This window comes from Pinus tabuliformis, chromosome 9 (assembly GCF_031772625.1).
Source record: "Pinus tabuliformis cultivar Carrire ecotype Pingquan chromosome 9, CPIR1, whole genome shotgun sequence".
Taxonomy (NCBI): Eukaryota; Viridiplantae; Streptophyta; class Pinopsida; order Pinales; family Pinaceae; genus Pinus; species Pinus tabuliformis.
Genome location: NC_142307.1, coordinates 550890325 through 550908526, shown reverse-complemented (window position 1 = coordinate 550908526; position 18202 = coordinate 550890325). Strand labels below are relative to the sequence as shown.

General features: G+C 37.6%; 1 protein-coding gene across 3 annotated transcripts in view; it reads right to left on the bottom strand.

The window, feature by feature from the left end:
* Positions 1-18202, bottom strand: part of LOC149149696 (histidine--tRNA ligase, chloroplastic/mitochondrial-like) — a 271220-nt gene that overhangs the window by 136436 nt on the left and 116582 nt on the right. For 2 of the 3 annotated variants that reach the window (XM_089438614.1, XM_089438612.1), the window contains exon 6: positions 10170-10262. The exons of the other annotated variant lie outside the window; for it this stretch is intronic. In XM_089438614.1, the coding sequence (XP_089294740.1) occupies positions 10170-10262 (93 nt within the window). The remainder of the gene's footprint in view (positions 1-10169; positions 10263-18202) is intronic. 3 annotated transcript variants of the gene reach the window in all.

The following is an 18202-nucleotide window of genomic DNA, read 5'->3' as shown; positions in this document are numbered from 1 at the left end:
TCCTCCAAGGAACAAGCTCCTCTAGACTCCCTCTAAGTCCTGATTTCCTTCACAAAAATCCTCCCACCAATTGTCGAATCACTTCCTCTCCAATGCTCCTTTGCTGCTGCAACTCGGATCTAGATTTCTTTGGCTAGAAATCTGTCAAAGCGGCAATTCCCTCTACCATGGCTCTGTCTCCACAGACATTGTTCTGCACCAACAAAAACAGCGTCCCACCAGCTCCTCAAATCGAATCTGCACGGCTTCTCCAGCCCCGACAACTGCCTAATTCGAACCTTTCAACTCCGCGTTGGCCCAAAGAGCTGACGCAATCACTGCGTTGGCTCCTCTCTGGCTTTGCGTCACCCTCTGCAGGCTCGAAATGATGACGCAAGCACTACGTGAGCCTTTGCGTCACTCCTCTGGCTCTGCGTCACTCCTGCAGCTGCTCCTCTGCCTTTGAAACAACATTGTCACTCGGGATAGCTGCTTCTCTGCAACAAATTCTCTAGATTTTCTCAACTGGTGCCTTCAGTCTCCTATGATTTGCACTCCTCTAATACCATGTGAGAATTTCTGAATCTACACATCAAAAATCCTACTACAATCACTGGTTTATCATCTCCTACTTGTTCTTTACATTCAACAAGTTATTTAATTAATTAAACAGCAATGAAAACACTATTGCAACCTACACATACATACAGATCATGAACTAAAATAAACTGAGACAATCACACAAGGGGCACCGTTATTTTTGGACAATCGTCCCCGGAAAAACCCAATTCAAGAAAACCGAAGCAGCATATAGAGGGTTTGTATTATTAAGCATATTTCTGAATACAACTAGGGTGCCAAATCCGGCTCACCCAATTGAGAATAAATCTGGCAGAAGCACCTCTATCCGGAGACAGATATTTTGGCAATCCAGCAACTAGATGATCAAACCCCATAGAAGACAACTGTTGTTCCCAGTGCTAGGCAGCGATGTTTGCTCCAAGCTCTGCACTAGAACTGCATCACCTCCTCTAGGCGCTGCGTCACACTCCTAGTGAGCCTCCCTTGCTCAGAAGTCGATATGCTGAACTGCTGCTCTCTCTACCCCACAAAAAACCCTAACACTGCCTCTAGGGAACTGCGTCAACCCCTCTAGCTTCTGCGTCAGCCCCACTAGCTTCTACGTCACCCTTTCTGGAGTTGCGTTGTCTCTCCTGTTGCTGCTCTACATCTCTGCTATGTATCTTTGGCCTTAGACTGAAGTCCCTCTGTCGAATTGCCCCTCTCACTGCAACTCAAATCACTTAGCTCAACTTTCTCAACAAAACACGCCCTAGAAAAATCGAACTCTTTGATCACTTGGTGTATCTCCAACTGACCCTCAAGCCTCCTCTTATAGTTTTCCTGTTGATGAATCAACAGCCGAGATTAAGTCCCTAATCAACGACTAAGATTAAAACAGACTTGATCTTCGTCACATAGAATTTTCTCACCCATATTCTTATTAATACCCATTAGTATTTTTATTTTCCTATGTTTAGACTTAGGAACCCATTAAAAATATTAATTATTTTAATAGCTCCTCATCTGGGTGGGATTTCTCCAAACGATTTCTGGGTTCTGGAGATCTCATGTATTCTAGCCCCTCCACAAAATTTCTGAGCTAGAGCACATCCGATGCTGCCCAAAATCAACAATACAAAGTTGCTCCATTCATCTGGTAGTGCTCTGAGTTCAAGAATGGTCATTTATGGATCTAGTAGTGCTTGTAGTTGATCTCTTATTTGAGATATCTTCATGAGATATGAGGCTACCCCTTCTTCCTTTGATACCTTCATCTTGGAAAGTTTGGTTCTTAAAGATTCCCATGCAGTACTTTCAAAGAACAACTCCACCAACTTGTCATAGATTTCTTTTGATGTCTTCAATTTTGCTACATATGGAATGAGAGAATCCTTGATCGATTCAATGAGGATCCTTTGAGCCCGTACTTCTCCTTTCATATACTTTGATAATGCTTAAGATTGTCCTTGTGGAGGTTTGGTGATTGACCCCTTAACATATCCAATAACTTCATTTCCTATGAGGGTCAAATCTATTCTCTTCTTCCATGCAAGATAGTCTGATGTCCCAACAAGTTTATTGTTCTCCTTGCAGAAAGTAGTCGTTTGGTTTGTAGATTGAGACCTAAAATATAAAGTACTTACTTGACAAATGAGGATGCTTCTTTGATGATGATATCTTCCACTAGATGCCTTTCTTGATGATGATCTTCCTTCTTCAAGAATGACAATGCTTCTTCTTCAATATAAGGAGAGATGTTCCTCTTCCTTCAAAGATGTTTGAGATATGCTCTTTCCTTCAATATGAGGGAGATTACTTTAGATTCTTTAGATGATGGTGAATTGCTCTTCTTGCTTCCTTTGGTTGATAATGTAGAATGTAGGGTCTTCCAAGAATATTTCAAGTGTGTAGAGTCCTTTCTTTGAATGGAGGTAGGGTACTTGAGGTCTTCTTCTTCTTTCAATTGTGCTTCCTTCAAAATAATAGAGTCTTTATGATGTGTTGACTAGTCCTCCTTGATGCTCTTCTTCTTGTATTTGGCCCTTATGTATCCTTCTTCAATTGAGTGATCTTCAAGCTGCCTCTTCTTGTCACCTTAGCTCTGATACCATGTTGAGAAATCAAGGGCAGCTAGATTAGGGTGATTTCTCTTTACTTTGATAATTGCTTGTGATGTTCTTTACTTCAACTTGTAGTATTTATAATTAACTTCTTCTTCTTTTGATTATTATAGTGTTCTTATCATCAAACAACTACCAAACTATGAATATCAATAACACAAATGGACACAGGATATAGGCTGCTAGCCAAGGCCAAAACCTCTCCTAGAGAGGAAAACCCACAAGAATTCTTCTCTTCTTATAGAATCTTCAAATGACGAATTCCAAGACCTTTAAACCCAAGACAAAGACCCCTCCAAGACCAAGTCAACCTTCTTTTAGATGAGCTTATCTTTCACAAAGTCAACCCAAGTCAAACTGCTTCAAAATTGTTGCAACTTCACTTTTGATCTCAAGTTCGGACCTGCAACTTCTTGACTACAATTTTTGGCCTTACTGCAGAAACCCTCGATCGCACGTGTGGATGAAAAGATGGCAAAAGTGGTCTTCTTCTTCCTCCACCTAGGGTGCTCCTTTCTCCTTAAAAATTCGACTTTCAAGCTTGATCTCTTCGACAGCAAACCTCAGCTTCTTTAGATAACTGTTATTCGTACATTGCTGCAACAAATGATGCCCTAATTCCTCCGCACGTGTGAGAGGATGTAGCACAAAAAAAGTCTTCAAAACTTCGATATTTCTTCCTTTAGTTCTCCTATTCTTTGCTAGTCCTTTTTGTCCTTGTGTGTGTTTCAATGAACTTGATTGATTGTCTCTCCAAGTGAGGTTGAATGCTTCTTATATATATACCCTTTCTGTGAGGCTCAAATAGCCCTTAATGAGGCTAACTTCATCTCTACAGGCCGACTTGTTCTCTTGTAAGCCGACTTGGTCTTGGAAGGAGACTAAGAGAGTTTTTAAGCTCTAAATAAATCCTTTGAATTGATACAAAAGGCCCAATAGGGTCTTAGTACATATGACAATGACTCTTTGACTTCTTTGACACTGAAAAATCCTAGAAGCACACAATGGATGTTTGCCCTAAATCGAATTGATCTTGAGCATGAAACCCATGCTATAAAATAACAATAATAAATTTTATTTTCTCTTTACATTAAATACATAAATCAATATTACATAGAATATTCAGAAGACCGAACCTAGTTATATATTTCAACAAAGGGAAAAAGAAGAAGAAAGCAAATTTTTGCAAATTCCAAAGAAGTGTTGGTAAAAGACAAAAGAAAGGATTCTACCTCTCATAAAAGATAAGTATTTTGTATCTCATTTATTGTTTTAAATATTACTGACATTGAATTGTTTTTTCAAACCCTGGGTAGGGTTTGGAGAAGAAAACCTAGGGCTTATGAATCAAACCCTAGACATGATTACTTTCGCTTAAGAAGTTTTGACATCTTGTTAAAGTTGATTAGCAAGTTGCATTCAAGAAGATTGAAGATCAAGAGGGAGCTATCATGAGCTCAAAAGATAAGTATCTCATATTTCTTTTATTGTTTTAATCATTAATAACATTGTTTATTATGGTTTATAAACCCTAGGTAGGGCTTGGAGATGAAAAATGAACATAAATCCTAGAACTGATTTTGTTCAAAACCCTAACTTCTTGATGATATGGATTTGTAATCTCATTGATAATGATGATATGGATTTGTAATCTCATTGTTGATATTGATGATAATGATGTTGACTTGTTGATAATGTGGAATTCTAATAACATAGACTCATTAATGATGAATTCCTTGACAATGTGACCACCTTGATAATGTGAATGTGAACTCTTTATTGATGTTAATGAAAAATCCTTGAAGATGTGGATGATGAACTTCTTGATGATGTGAATTCTTTGATGTTGATGATGTGGATGATGATATGAACTCCTTAAGGATGTTGATGTTGACTCTTTAATGATGAATGATGAATCATGTTGACTCTTTCATGATTAATGTACACTCTGTCAACAATCCAAGGAAACAGAGTACAAAGATGTAAAGAAATATTTTTCAAAGTCCAAAGTCATCAGCTAACACAATTTTATCATCGTAAACCCAATTCCTGCAAGTTGTATTGTAAATGATGTTAGTATGACCATTTAATTATGTAACAACACCTAGGTATGCCTCTTATTTTGGCAAAGAATTTCACCCTAGGAAGTTTTTAAACCTCACTGAATTATGTGCATTTCTAAACACGGATAATCAGTAGAGTTTTTCTTCCAGCTTAAAACCCTAAAGCTAGGGTGGAATTCATTGACAAAGTCATAGGTGAGTCTTAGTGTTATATCGAGTCTATTGTAAAAGTGTGTTTGGGAATAATTTTAGCACATTTGGCTAAATTATTTTATTAAAAGCACACTTGGTTTTATATTAGATCATTTTGTGTCGCAGAATTGAATAAATTATTGAGGGTCTGAGTCTATATGTGTATTTACCCTTTCAAGGGTTGATATTGTAATAATTTGATATAAAAAATATTTTAGTGCATAGTTACTCATAGTTAGACACCATGCCTAAAATATTTGAGGGTGCAAAAAATCATTAAATCTCCTCTAGTGTCAATTAATTAATTTTTCTGCCTAAATTAAATAAAAATACTAAGCCATAAATTAATTAATTTTGAGTCAAAAAGTAATTATAGAGAAATAATTTTCTCTCCAAGTGGAAAATAATCTAAAATTCGTAAGTGAAAAGTCAATTTTTGCAGATCCCCCACCAACGGAAAAATGGATATTTTAAGAATATTTGAGGTCTTCGACCTTGGTGGTTAACTCAGTCAATTTTTTGAGGAAAGTAACCCAAAATATTAATTTTTGGATTAATTAATAGTGGGTTATAAGAAAATTTCTAATGTTTCCTCAAAATAAAAAATTTGACAATGGAGATTAAAAGATGATCAAATTAATTTCGACGGTCGAGATTATTTTGATGAAGATCAAGCCAACTAGCCGTTATTTTCCACTTGGAGGGGTTTTCTCTATATAAAAACCACATTGAGCCTCTATTTGATACCTTTGGATGATGTAATTTTTGAACATTGGTATTGAGTTGTTGCTCTGCTGGGAACATTGTTTATCTTAATAGAAAGTCTTTGGGGTTCAATTCATGGTGTTCTTCTTCTATTGATCTGTGGTATGTGTTAGCTATGTGTGATCCTATATTGTGTTGAATATTTTTTAAAAAATTGTTATTTCATTTGTCGGTGATAAAAACATTCTATTGGTACATGTTATCTTAAGTGATCTGATTCACCATATGATCTAACAACTTTACTTTGGGAAAATTATAGAGATTTGCAGGTACGCTAGCCCTTGGGCTCTGTTGGCCACTAAAGTGTACCTAAAAAAATTTTGAAGATTCCATGCTCGAGGATGTATCAGAGGCATCATGTACCATCAGAATTCATTATATCATCAAAGTTTTTCAACTCTATTTCTTCTTCCCATCTTATTCTCATGTTGTACTCAGATTCCACAAGCCCTACAAGGATAATGTAAAGTGATGTTAGTATGATGAGTTGAGTCATGTAACAGGCCTAGGTAGCTTGGGACTTCGTCTTCAAGTGAGTTTACTCTGGATGGGTTTTTTTTACTTGATTAATTATTAGGTGTTTTTTAGGACTTAATAATTAATTGAGTTTTTTCCTCCAAGCATAGCCCAAAAGCCGGAGTGGGGCTTAATGACAAGGCCTTGGGTGAGTCCTAGTGTCTAAAGTCATTATATATTACCATAAAATTTCACGAAATTTGAATAGGTCTAGGGGTTAGTTTTTTAATTTTTTTAATTTCACACAGAGTGGAAATTTGAATAAAATCATAATGTAAAATGTAATAAGTGATGTCTAGAGAAGTTGTACGACGTATGTGTGCTCAAAATTACACCTCTCGCCCTCAACTTTCTACTATGGCACATTTTTAGGGGTAAAAAATAGGTTCTCGATTTGACAAGCCTTGTAATCACCAGGCTTGGACCTTCTCAATTCATAAGAAGTGTCAGGATTGAAAGCATCGAGATAGTGTTCAAGAAGCATTTTCTCAGTTGGTTTATAATCAGTAGATATTTCTTTAAGCATACCATTAAACCTTCTATTAAATTCTTCACACGTCTCATTTTCTTTCTTTTTAATGACGCTAATGGCTTTTGCTAGAAATTGATCTTCTTTCTTATCACCAAATTTCTCTTTAAAAGCATTAAGGAGGGAATCATATGAATCAATGTTATGATCAGGCCTATCCCTAAACCAATCCATAACATCTTGCTCAAGGGTCAAGACGAAGCATTTCATTTGCACATCCTCATAATTTTGAGCCAGAGCGAATTTAGCCCACCAAGTCGAAAAAGCATATAAATGATTTTTAACAGTGATTGCATTATTTCCTTGGAAAGCGGGTAGCTTGTCTAGACCAGTATTAGGAAGGTTATGGGGATAACCCTGGATGTTAGCAAAGTTAAGAGGCTGATAGATATCCATGATGTCTGGAACAGGAGGATTCAAGAAGAGTGAATGGATGTCACAGAGAGCTTCCTGGCCGAGATTGACAAGGAGTGTACGAGAAGAGAGCTTGTGTAATCTAGCTCTGAGAGCCCTTTCAGGATCCGGAGCAGGATTAGCCAAGTTGCTTGGATTCCTCCTAGTACATGCCCCTGTAGAAGATGAAGGAAGTGGAGTCGCCACTCGGACAGAAATCTAACTTAGACACAGAAGATGATATGATGAAAATGAGATGAAGATGAATGAGTGAAGATGAAAGGATCAAATGATGAGAAGAGATTGAGAGGACCAAGGACAGAAAACTCTATCCCCGGCAACGACGCCAAAAAATGTTGTCACACAAAGTGTCTAGGCACCGCGACAACGCTCAAAGTAAGGGTTGTCACTCTAATCCTTACTCACTCCATTTAGAGTCTCTCCTAGACAAGTCAAGGCAGGTAGTCCCTAAGGTGAATGGATGAGGATAGCCTGTGGAACACAAGCTCTAGGAGATTTTAAGGATGAATAATTTGATGAATTTAAAGCACCTCTCGGTCAATTGAGATGGATAGATTAAAATAAGACACAATCACAAGATAAAAATTACTACAAACCAGTGCCTTTAACATTTGAATTAACCCTTTGATTTGTTTTATTTTTGTCACATTAAAAAAATTTGATTGCTTCATTTACCATTAAAGTTATTGCCTAAGGAATAATTGAATTGTGAAACTAAAGTTTCGTGGTGTCCTTGGTGTTAAGTGAAAAATCTTAAATTTTCATGATTTTTCTATGGTCAAGGTACGATAAATGTTTTTGCTGAAGTTTCTAAGTCTACCAGTTAGAAACCCTCCATGCACTTCACTGATTTATTCCTACCTACTTGTTCCGTTATTTAACAAGTTATTTACAATGTAAATACTGAAAATAAACATTAGTGCATGCTCAACATATTACAGATCATCAACTGAAGGAAACAGAAACAAGCACACACAATGACACCGTTATTTTTGGACCAATCTCCCCGGAAAAACCCTATGCGGGAAAACCAATGCAGCTATTTGAGGGTTTTCTTATTAAGCAATTTCAGAGTACAATCTGGGTGCCAAATCCGACTTACCCAACAGAGAATTTCCTTGGCAGTAGTACCTCTCAATCTGAGACAAATGCCTCGATTGAAACCTCGGATAAACCTTCTGGCAGCTCCTCAACTCCAATTTGCCCTAGAAACCCCAGCGTCTGCCTTTCTGGACTGTGTCAGCCTCAGGAGGCCCTGCGTCAGCCTTTTGGCCCTCTGCGTTAGCAACGCTGGCCTCCCTAAAGCACTGCGCAGCTCCTGGCTGTCTCTGCGTGAGCCCTCGCTGCTACTACATCACTCTCTCTAGCTCCTGCGCTAATCTCCCAGTACTATCTCTACCTCTCTATCTCTCTATACTCAATGCCCCTCAGCTGCAACTCCGATCACTGATTCTATCTCTCTTAGCAAACCCCGCTCTATTGAATAGAATGATTGATCATCTAGTGTGTTCTCCAAGTGACCCTCAAGCCTCCTCTTATACTTTTCTCATTGACAAATCAACGGCTGAGATTAAGTCCCTAATTGAAAATTAAGATTAGATCTGACTTGATCCATGTCTTTTGGACCATTCTAGCATAGTTTTATATTAATTCACATTAATATTTTAATTTCCCTAAGTTTAGACTTAGGGACTCAATTAAAAATATTAATTATTTTAATATCTCCTGAACTATTTAGAATCTGGGTATTGGAGATCTCATGTGCCCCAACCTCTCCACCAAATTTTGTGGCTAGAGCACATCCGATGCTACCACAAATCAACAGTTTTAAATCATATTGACTATTGTAGAAAGATTATTTTGCTAGATTATCCTGTATGCTAAAGTTTTGAGCATTTTACAATTAATTGTTCATGATCGTCGCTTTGCTACATTATAAATTGCTCTGGGTGACTTGTTATTATTTAGTCTTCGATTAATTCATATTAAAGGCATTGGTCTTTAGTCATTTTTATCTTGTGATTGTGTCTTATTTTAATTTATCTATCTCAATTAACCGAGACTTGCTTTAAATTCATCAAGTTGTTCATCCTTAAAATCCCCTAGAGCTTGTGTTCCACAGGCTATCCTCATCCATTAACCTTAGGGACTACCCCCCCTTGACTTGTCTAGGAGAGAGTCTAAACGGAGTGAGTAAGGATTAGAGTGACAGCCCTTACTCTCAGCGTTGTTGCGGTGCCTAGACACTTTGTGCAACAACAGGTACCAGTCCCTTGAAAACCGAAACATGTATTTTCCTCCTTTGGATTATAAAGATATTTCTCATGGAAAAGAAATGTACAGACAGACTCCTGAAAGATAAATGAGACTGAGATTTCCAGGGAGAGAATTATAAAGAGACTGTGAATTTCACAAATTATAAAGATAATAATTAAAAAACTTAATCCCCATATTTCATGAAATTCCAATTTTCATGTGAGTTTTATCGCACACTGTATGTCCTGAGTTCACCAAATAAGAGTTTAATATTATTAGTGTAAATTTCCAACGAGTGTGTCACATTTTGTTGCAGACTTCCTGTACTCATTGCTGCAACATTAATTTGACACTGTTTGTGTGATTCATTCCAAGACAAAGATAGAGGATAAGACATTATTTTCCTGCATAGGATTCTTTTTAATATCAACGTTTCAAATTATTCAAGTGTAGTCTATTCAAGAATCGATGATCCTAAGGATGAGCTACACTTGATTAGCTGGAAATGTTGATATTAACAAGAATCCCATGCAGGAATACTCCAGTTTAACCCTGCAGTATTTGCACCTGCAGAAGTATGAACAATCTAAGTGATAATACCTAATAAGACCTATTTACTGTACATGCTTTCTAGAATAAAATCTATTTTACAATAACGTGATTTAGGGACACCCTACAAACAAATCAGCATAAATTTCCACGAAACAATTCAATAATACATAATTCCAATTATTGAAATGTTCAACGTTCTCTAAATCAGTGAATTCAGACCTTTCGACTGGAAACTTTGATCCCCACATCAGATGATGTAATTCCAAGTTGCTTGAAGAATGTAACAATAGCAGAAAGGAGTTCTGCTTCAGCCTGCAGAAAAGGGAGATGAACAAAGCTGCTTAGTCGGGTCTAAGCAAGAATATGTCTGCTAATATTCCAATTGTAAGAACAGTGATCTCAGAAAAATTACGGAATTGTGAAAAATACCTTTGAATGTACAAAGAAGTGTAATGTCTAGCAAACAATCTAAGCAGCAAACAAATAAGTTTGGTTAAAGGACACATTATATTTTATCAATATGGATGATACACTACTGTGTAATTATAAACATTACCTTACAGTTTCAATAAATTGATAACTGAGCAAACCTATTTATGATCACATATGAAGCAGATGCTTGCCAGTAGATGGCAATCATCACTATAATTTAATTCCACATATTTAAGGTCACCACACCATCACCAATGAGAAGACACTTTACCATATCTACAGTTTCCTAACGCACCAATTGAGATGAGACATTAAGGTCTCCCGTGATAGTCTCCTTTCTTACAAGGTTTCGTGATGTATCAGTTAAAACAAGCCATTGAGGTCTCCCATGGTAGTCTCCCTTTGTTATGTCCATTCTCTCTCTCTCTCTCTCATGAGTGTCCCTTTGCTAAGATGTGTGTGTGTGTGTGTCGAGTGCTCTGTAATGCTTGCCTTTTCTGGTAGAACTTTCCAAAGTACATAGCCACCACAATTCCACCCTCAACCTTGCCAACAATGATTTCCTCCGTTCTACAAGAATCAACCTCTGTTCTAGCAATCATTTTCCTATAATTTCTTCTGGGCTCAACTTCAAGAATACCTCACTAACTTTCTCTTCATTGACTGGGTTATTCTCACATCATTACCGTCATTGTGCAGTACATGCATATCATCAGAGAGAGAACTCATTAACAGCTGGTGCGGAATTCCCAGGCCATGGTGAAAACATGGGTGACCAAAGTCACAAGAACTATGGGTGTGATCAGAATCTGGTGAGGATGCTGCACCCATTCCAAAATTAGGAATCAGAATCCTAACCCTGACTTTTTTATCAATATATATTTAAAATAAAAATTTTATATTTAACAAATTAGATAAATTAAATCTAAATTAAAGCATATCAATTATTTAGATTTTCATGCTTGTATTGCCAACTAGGGAATGGGGCAAAACCAACAAGTTTCTTGAACATTGAATGAATGCAATTTCTAGTGTTAGAAATTGTAGCACAGGGTACTTCTGCAGTGGTGGTGCCTAGCCTGCAGAAGTGACTGAGAAAATGTCACTTCCTAGACACTTCATTATAAAGTGAATTTTATATTTAATGACTATAAGTGACTCAAGTGATTTTATAAAGTTAAAGTGGTTTTTTTCTAAAAGTGACTTTATAAAGTTTGAGAGACTTGAGTAATGTTATAAAGTTAGAAGGTTTTTTGTAAAAGTGACTTTATAAAGTTTCAGTGACTTAAGTCATCTCAATGAGAGATTAAGTCACAAACATTGATCTTGAGATGGCAAGATTTAATCTTGGCCATTGACATCAAGGGTTAAAGGTTTTAGTAATTAATGAGTTTATAATAGGAAATGGGGGAAGTGAAGAGGCTGTTGAAGAATGTAATTAGTGTTGGTCTTCGTAACTGTATTTGTCAAAAGAGATAAAAAGAAAAAATTTATTGACTTATTAAAGCATGGGTTTCATGCTTGGGTCATTGGTCAATAGGTCAAAGCCTCCATTGTAGGCTTCTAGGTTTATGTCTTGAGTCATTGTCATTATCATTATATTCTAGACCCTTCTTGGGCTCATTATATCAAAGAAAGAAATTTATTTCATGTATTTTAGCCATGTAAAGCTCCTCCACCATCAAGTTGGCCTCTCCCAGCTATCAAGTCGGCCTCTTTGAAAGGTCATGTCCTTACCGAAGAAGAATATATATATATACAAGAACAATTCAACCTCTTGAGAGAGAAAGCAAGTGATCTGAAATTTCGCATAAAGAGAAAGTAAAAAGAAGATGTCTAACTGAAGTCTTTCGTCGTCACCATAAAGAAGTTATTATATAGCGAAGGTGCAAGATGGAATAGTGAAGATGCTCGATGGAATACTTAGAACAAGGACTACAGAAAAAGAAGGAGAAAGGGTTGACTTGATGGTTTGGAGTGAGGAAGGTCTCTTGTCTGGTCAAAAGGAGTCTTGGTTGTCTCAATCTGATTTGAATCTACTAATGGAAGAGTTTGACTGGGTTTTCCCCTTCATAGGGGTTTTGGCCCTAGTTGTGTGCCTATCTCTAGTGTCCTACTTTGTGATCTTCTTGTTTGGCATTTATCTTGATGATGAACGGAACTTAATAATGATAATTAAGAATTAATCTAATCACAAGAACTTGTCAAATTTTGAGAAACCATTAATAAAAAGTCTAATGAAGCACTGCCCTAGATTTCTCAACATGGTATCACAGCTTGGTTCCTTTGCATAGGGCAAGAAGGAGATCACAAGGGCTACAAGTCATGGCAAAGAAGTCTGGTCATCTTGGACCAAGCTCCTAGAAAAATTAAATTAGAATTTTGGGCACTATAAATTAGCCCTAACCACTGTAATATGACCACAGACCTATACAAGAAGAGCAAAGGCATAAAAGCTTTGTGTTTTGAGGACCGAAAGGTTAATTAAGCAGCCCAAGGAAGGTTGAGCATCCTGACAAGAAGAGCGAGGGTCTAAAGTGACCTTACAAGGTCTGATATCCTCATCAAAAGGTCTGAAAATCTGTGCAAACTCATTTATGTGTGGGTGACCGAATTCTATCTGAGAGCAAAGCCTTGTCAACCAATGAAATATCTCTACAAGACCAAGATTGAATTGAGGAAAATCCTTATAAACCTTGTTGGAAAGCTCAAAGTAAAATACAGTCACTTGAAAAAGGAGGAGCCAAATTGTTGCGAATCTTGGGGAAGCTAGATTAAGTGATTTATCTTACTTTGATAACTGCTTGTGAAGTATTTTTTCTTATCTTGATTAGATTCTTTTCTCCTCAACTATTCTTGTGTTCTTTTCATCAAATAGCTATCAAACCATAAAGAACAGTGAGACAAGAGGACACAAGATATAGGCGATCAACCAAGGCCAAAAACTCTCCAAGTGAGAGGAAAACCCACAAGATTTTTTCTCTTCTTACAGAATCTTTAATTGATGAATTCCAGGACTTGTGACCCTCGACCAGACCCTCCAAGACCGAGACCCTTGATGAGCTTTCCTTCTAGCAGTTCCTCAACAACTCCTACAATTTCGACCTCCATCAAATTCTTCTACAACTTCAACCAACAGATTCTACTGCAACTTCGACCTCTCAAGCAGATTCACAGTTTTGACCTTTCACAGCTTCGACCTAGATGTAGCTTCGATGCAGTTTCATAGTTTTGATGCAGCTTCACAGCTTCGCAGCTTCAGAAATTCGTTTTACCCAATAACTGTAGAAACCCTAACAAAAGAGAGAGAGAGAGAGAGGCCTAGAAGTTCGATCTTGTTCTTCTTCTTCTTCTTTGTCTTTTTCCAGCTTCTATCTTGAGGAGATCGAACTTGCTTGTGAGTGTGTCCAAATGAGGTCGAGTTCCTTCTTATATATAGACTTTTGAGGGGTACGAATTGCTATCTTTACACCAACTTGTCCCTTCATGTAGGCCGACATGATCTTTGCGCCATGACAAGGTCTTGGAGGGTCTTTTGACTCACTTTGACTCAATAAATTTTTCTTTACAATATGTAACATGCTCAAATGGGTCTTCAATACATGACAATGACTCAAATGACTTTATGACAAACCTAAAAGCACTCAATGGGTGCTTGACCTATAAAATAAATTTCCTTGAGCATGAAACCCATGCCTCAAGAAAAACAACAATAAATATATTTTTCTTTTTACATTAAATACATAAAATCATGATTACATATGTCATTATGAAGACTAAACCTAGTTACATATTTCAACACTCCCTCTTAACTAGGGAGGTATTCATAATCCATACAAGGCACTTGGACATTCTCAATTTTAAGAATTCTCATAAGAAGACTTGGAATGGTGAACCATCTGGTTAGCATCATATCAACCAGCCTTGTCACATAGCAAGGCCTTAACTAACAGCGCTATCTCTCCACAAGAACAGAGCACAATGTTGGCGAGACCAATGGCTGATAAACTCCATCATCATTGTCTCTCAAGGCATATACCCCACCTGGGTGTTCACAGGGTATGTCCTTCTAGGACTATTCTTATCTTGGATTCCCAATCCTCAAAGAATATCAGTCCTCTTCGACTACTCTTATCTTGGATGCCCTACCTCATCCTCAAAGAGTATCGAATGCCAAATGCTTACCCAATCCTCCATTCTTTCTTCACAATATGAAGACAAGAATGATGTGTCTATCTCTCCTCATGGCCTTCACTAAGACTTACGGTTGTTAGTCCTGGTCTAGTGCATGACACATGAAGTAGAGAACCATATCTGTCACTCCCTCTTAACCAAGGAGGACCAACCCATTCCTATAAAAGGATAAAATGAATGTACCGAAACTCCCTCTTACCAAGGGACTTGTCCAAGCTCCCTCTTACCAAGGGACTTGTCCAAGCTCCCTCTTAACTAGGGACTTGTTTTCAGTAGCTTATTGTTCTTCAATGGAGATCATGGTACCTTCAGTTGCTTGAAAAGCTCCTCCTTTCGATGTCATGAATTTTATCTTTATCATTATGGAGCCTTTATCTTTTGGGGCTTCTTCGTAGGCGCATCATCCCTCCATCATTTTCCTTCACGAACCATGTCAATCATATCGTCCTTATCTTTATTGGAAAGTGATCTTCTAATCTACATCTAGCTTTCCTTCATACAGCTACCTCTTCCAAGTCATGTTTCCTTTAGGATCTTTCATCCAACCAAATGAGTGCTAGCTATAGGTGACATTTACAATTCTCTTTCGATAGCCCTGTATCAATCCATCCATATGTTCAAAAATCAAAATGAACATCAAATCAACGTTACCTTTTATGATGGCCTTTCATCATGACATTTGTTTGCTTGCAACATCAACATCTCGCACATTTATTGACACATCTCCAAGATATTCAATGTCAAGGGTCTCCTTCCTTTCCAAACTTTACCAGTCTTCATACCTTTTCCATGGAGATATCCTAGCCAATTCTTTTAGTCATCAGATGTTGAGCATTTTCTCTTATCTTATGTGACTATAGTTGCATCTTTCACGATCTCTTCTTTCTTTCTTCACATATTTCTCTTCAGGAACTTCCATCCATAGTTCCTTTGACTTTGTCAACCACCTCATATTCCATATGAAGACATATTATGTTGATTTCATCTTGTCAATATGTGAATCATGCCTTCATGCATCTTTCCAAACGAGGAGATCCCTTTTCTTTGATCATGCTCATGAGATAGAGCATTACCCATGCAACCATATGACGACATGACTCAATTAAATACACGCACACATACCTCTTTCCTTCTTTTGGTCATTCCTTCAGCAGCTTCATTTCCTTGATTGAAAGTACTTCAACAATCTCGACATGTTGCACTCCTTTGTCACCATACCATCATCCTTCTCAACAATGAATCCCAAACAAGGTGGAATTCTCAGCGAGACACTTGCTTCCTCCATGAGAGGTGAACCTTCTAATCAAGATTCCAACAGAGCATCTAGATTATCCCCATCTGGCAGAAGCTCCTTTCTCATGATGATGATGTATGATGAATTCCTCCTATCACGCTAGATGACTTTCTTTCAACCATATGCACTACATATGCTTTCAATGAGGTTACCAAGAGCTACTTTCTTTATATGATGACTGCTACATCCATGTAGATTTCTTCTTTAACTATATTTCAAGCTTTTCTAATGATATCATGAGCTCTTGCTTCAATGGTATGCTTCTAGTATGATGTCATCTTCTACTAAGATGCATCTCGACATAATGCTTCTCATCTTGATTGTCATGGTGGAGGTCTTTTCACCTCCCACTTCTCCTTGCTATGTATTAGAGAAACCCTAATAGTGAAGATCTATCCCTTTGGATTTATTCTCATCAGGTTCTTCCACTTCTTCAGTGATACGAGCCTCATTTCTTTCTTTCCTTTTGTTGTCCTTTTTGAATTTTGGACAAACTCTTTTGTAGTACCCATATTCTTGATTGTTGTAGCATTGGATCTTTGACATATTCCTCTTCTTTTTCTGAGGACCAAAATTCCCGAACTTTCCTTTTCTCTTAGCCATGGCAGCAAATGCTTGAATTTGATCCCACAACACTTTTTGCCTTCAACCTGGTTTCTTCAATCTTACATAATGACAAGAGTTCACTGAATTGGGTGGCTTCCTTCTTTCCATAAATGCTTGATACGAAGTTGCCCTATTCCTTTGGTAGTGCATTGAGCACCACAGTGGTCATTTCCTTATCGAATATTATTTCCCCCAACTCTTGCAGTTGGTCTCATATTTCTGACACCCTCATAAAGTATGAGGTTATTCCTTCTTCCTTTGATATCTTCATCTTGTAGAGCTCGGTTCTTAATGATATTACTTCTCCTGCAATGCTCACGGAGAATAATTCTACCATTTTGTCATAGATATCTTTTGACTTTTCTAACTTTGCTACATATGGGATGAGAGAATCCTTGATTGATTCTATAAGGATTCTTTGAGCCCTTATTTCCCCCTTCATGTATTTTGCTAGAGCTTGAGCTTCTTCCTTTGGAGGTTCGACAATTAAACCCTTAACATGATCAATGACTTCATTTTCTATGAGGATTAAATCTGTCCTCTTCTTCCATGCAAGATAGTTTGTTGACCCAACCAATTTGTTGCTTTCCTTGCAAAATGAAGTCATTTTGATAGATTTAGATATAGATATAAAGATACTTACTTCTGAAGATACTCCTTGATGACAATATCTTCAACTTGATGCCTTCTTGACTTTGATGATGATGTTGATAATAGAAGATGTCTTCCTTCAAGGAGAGGGAGATCACCTTGGTTTCTTGATGATGATGACAACGCCTTCTCCTTGCTTTTCTTTGATGTAGAGGCTTCAAGATGCTCCAATGTGAAGTCCTTCTTTGAGATGAGAAAGAGTCCTTGAGATCTTCTTTGTGATGATGATTGAGGAATGTATGAGCTTCTCAAGAATGCTTCAAATGTAGAACCCTTCTTCGGATGAGCTAGGGTTTTGAGGTCTTCTTCTTCGAGATGTGATGATCCTTGAGATGAATGGTCCTTCTTGATGATCTTCTTGTGCTTCGGCCCTTGAGTGTCCTTCTTTAAGCTGCCTTTCCTCGTCTAGACAGCTTAGCTCTGACACCATGTTGAGAATTCTAGGGAGCTAGATTAAGTGATTTCTCTTACTTTGTTAACTGCTTATGATGTTTTTTTTCTTATCTTAATTAGATTCTTTTCTCCTTAATTATTATTGTGTTCTTTTCATCAAACAATTATCAAATCATAAAGAACAGTGAGACAAGAGGACACAAGATATAGGCGATCATCCAGGGCCAAAACCTCTCCACTTGAGAGGAAAACCCACAAGAATTCTTCTCTTCTTATAGAATATTCAATTGATCTATGACCCTTGACCAAGACCCTTCAAGACTGAGTCCCTTGACGAGCTTTCCTTCTACCAGTTCCTCAGCAACTCCTACAATTTCGACCTCCGGCAAATTCTTCTACAACTTCAACCAGCAGATTCTACTGCAACTTCGACCTCTCCAGCAGATTCACAACTTCGACCTTTCATAAGCTTCAACCTAGTTGTAGCTTCACAGCTTCGATGCAACTTCACAACTTTGATGCAGCTTCACAGTTTTGATGTAGCTTCGATGCAGCGTCACAACTTCAATGCAACTTTAGAATTTTGTTTCACTCGGTAACTATAAAAACAAAGAGAGAGAGAGAGATAGAGAGAGAGAGGCCCAGAACTTCGATCTTCTTCTTCTTCTTCTTCTCCGTCCTT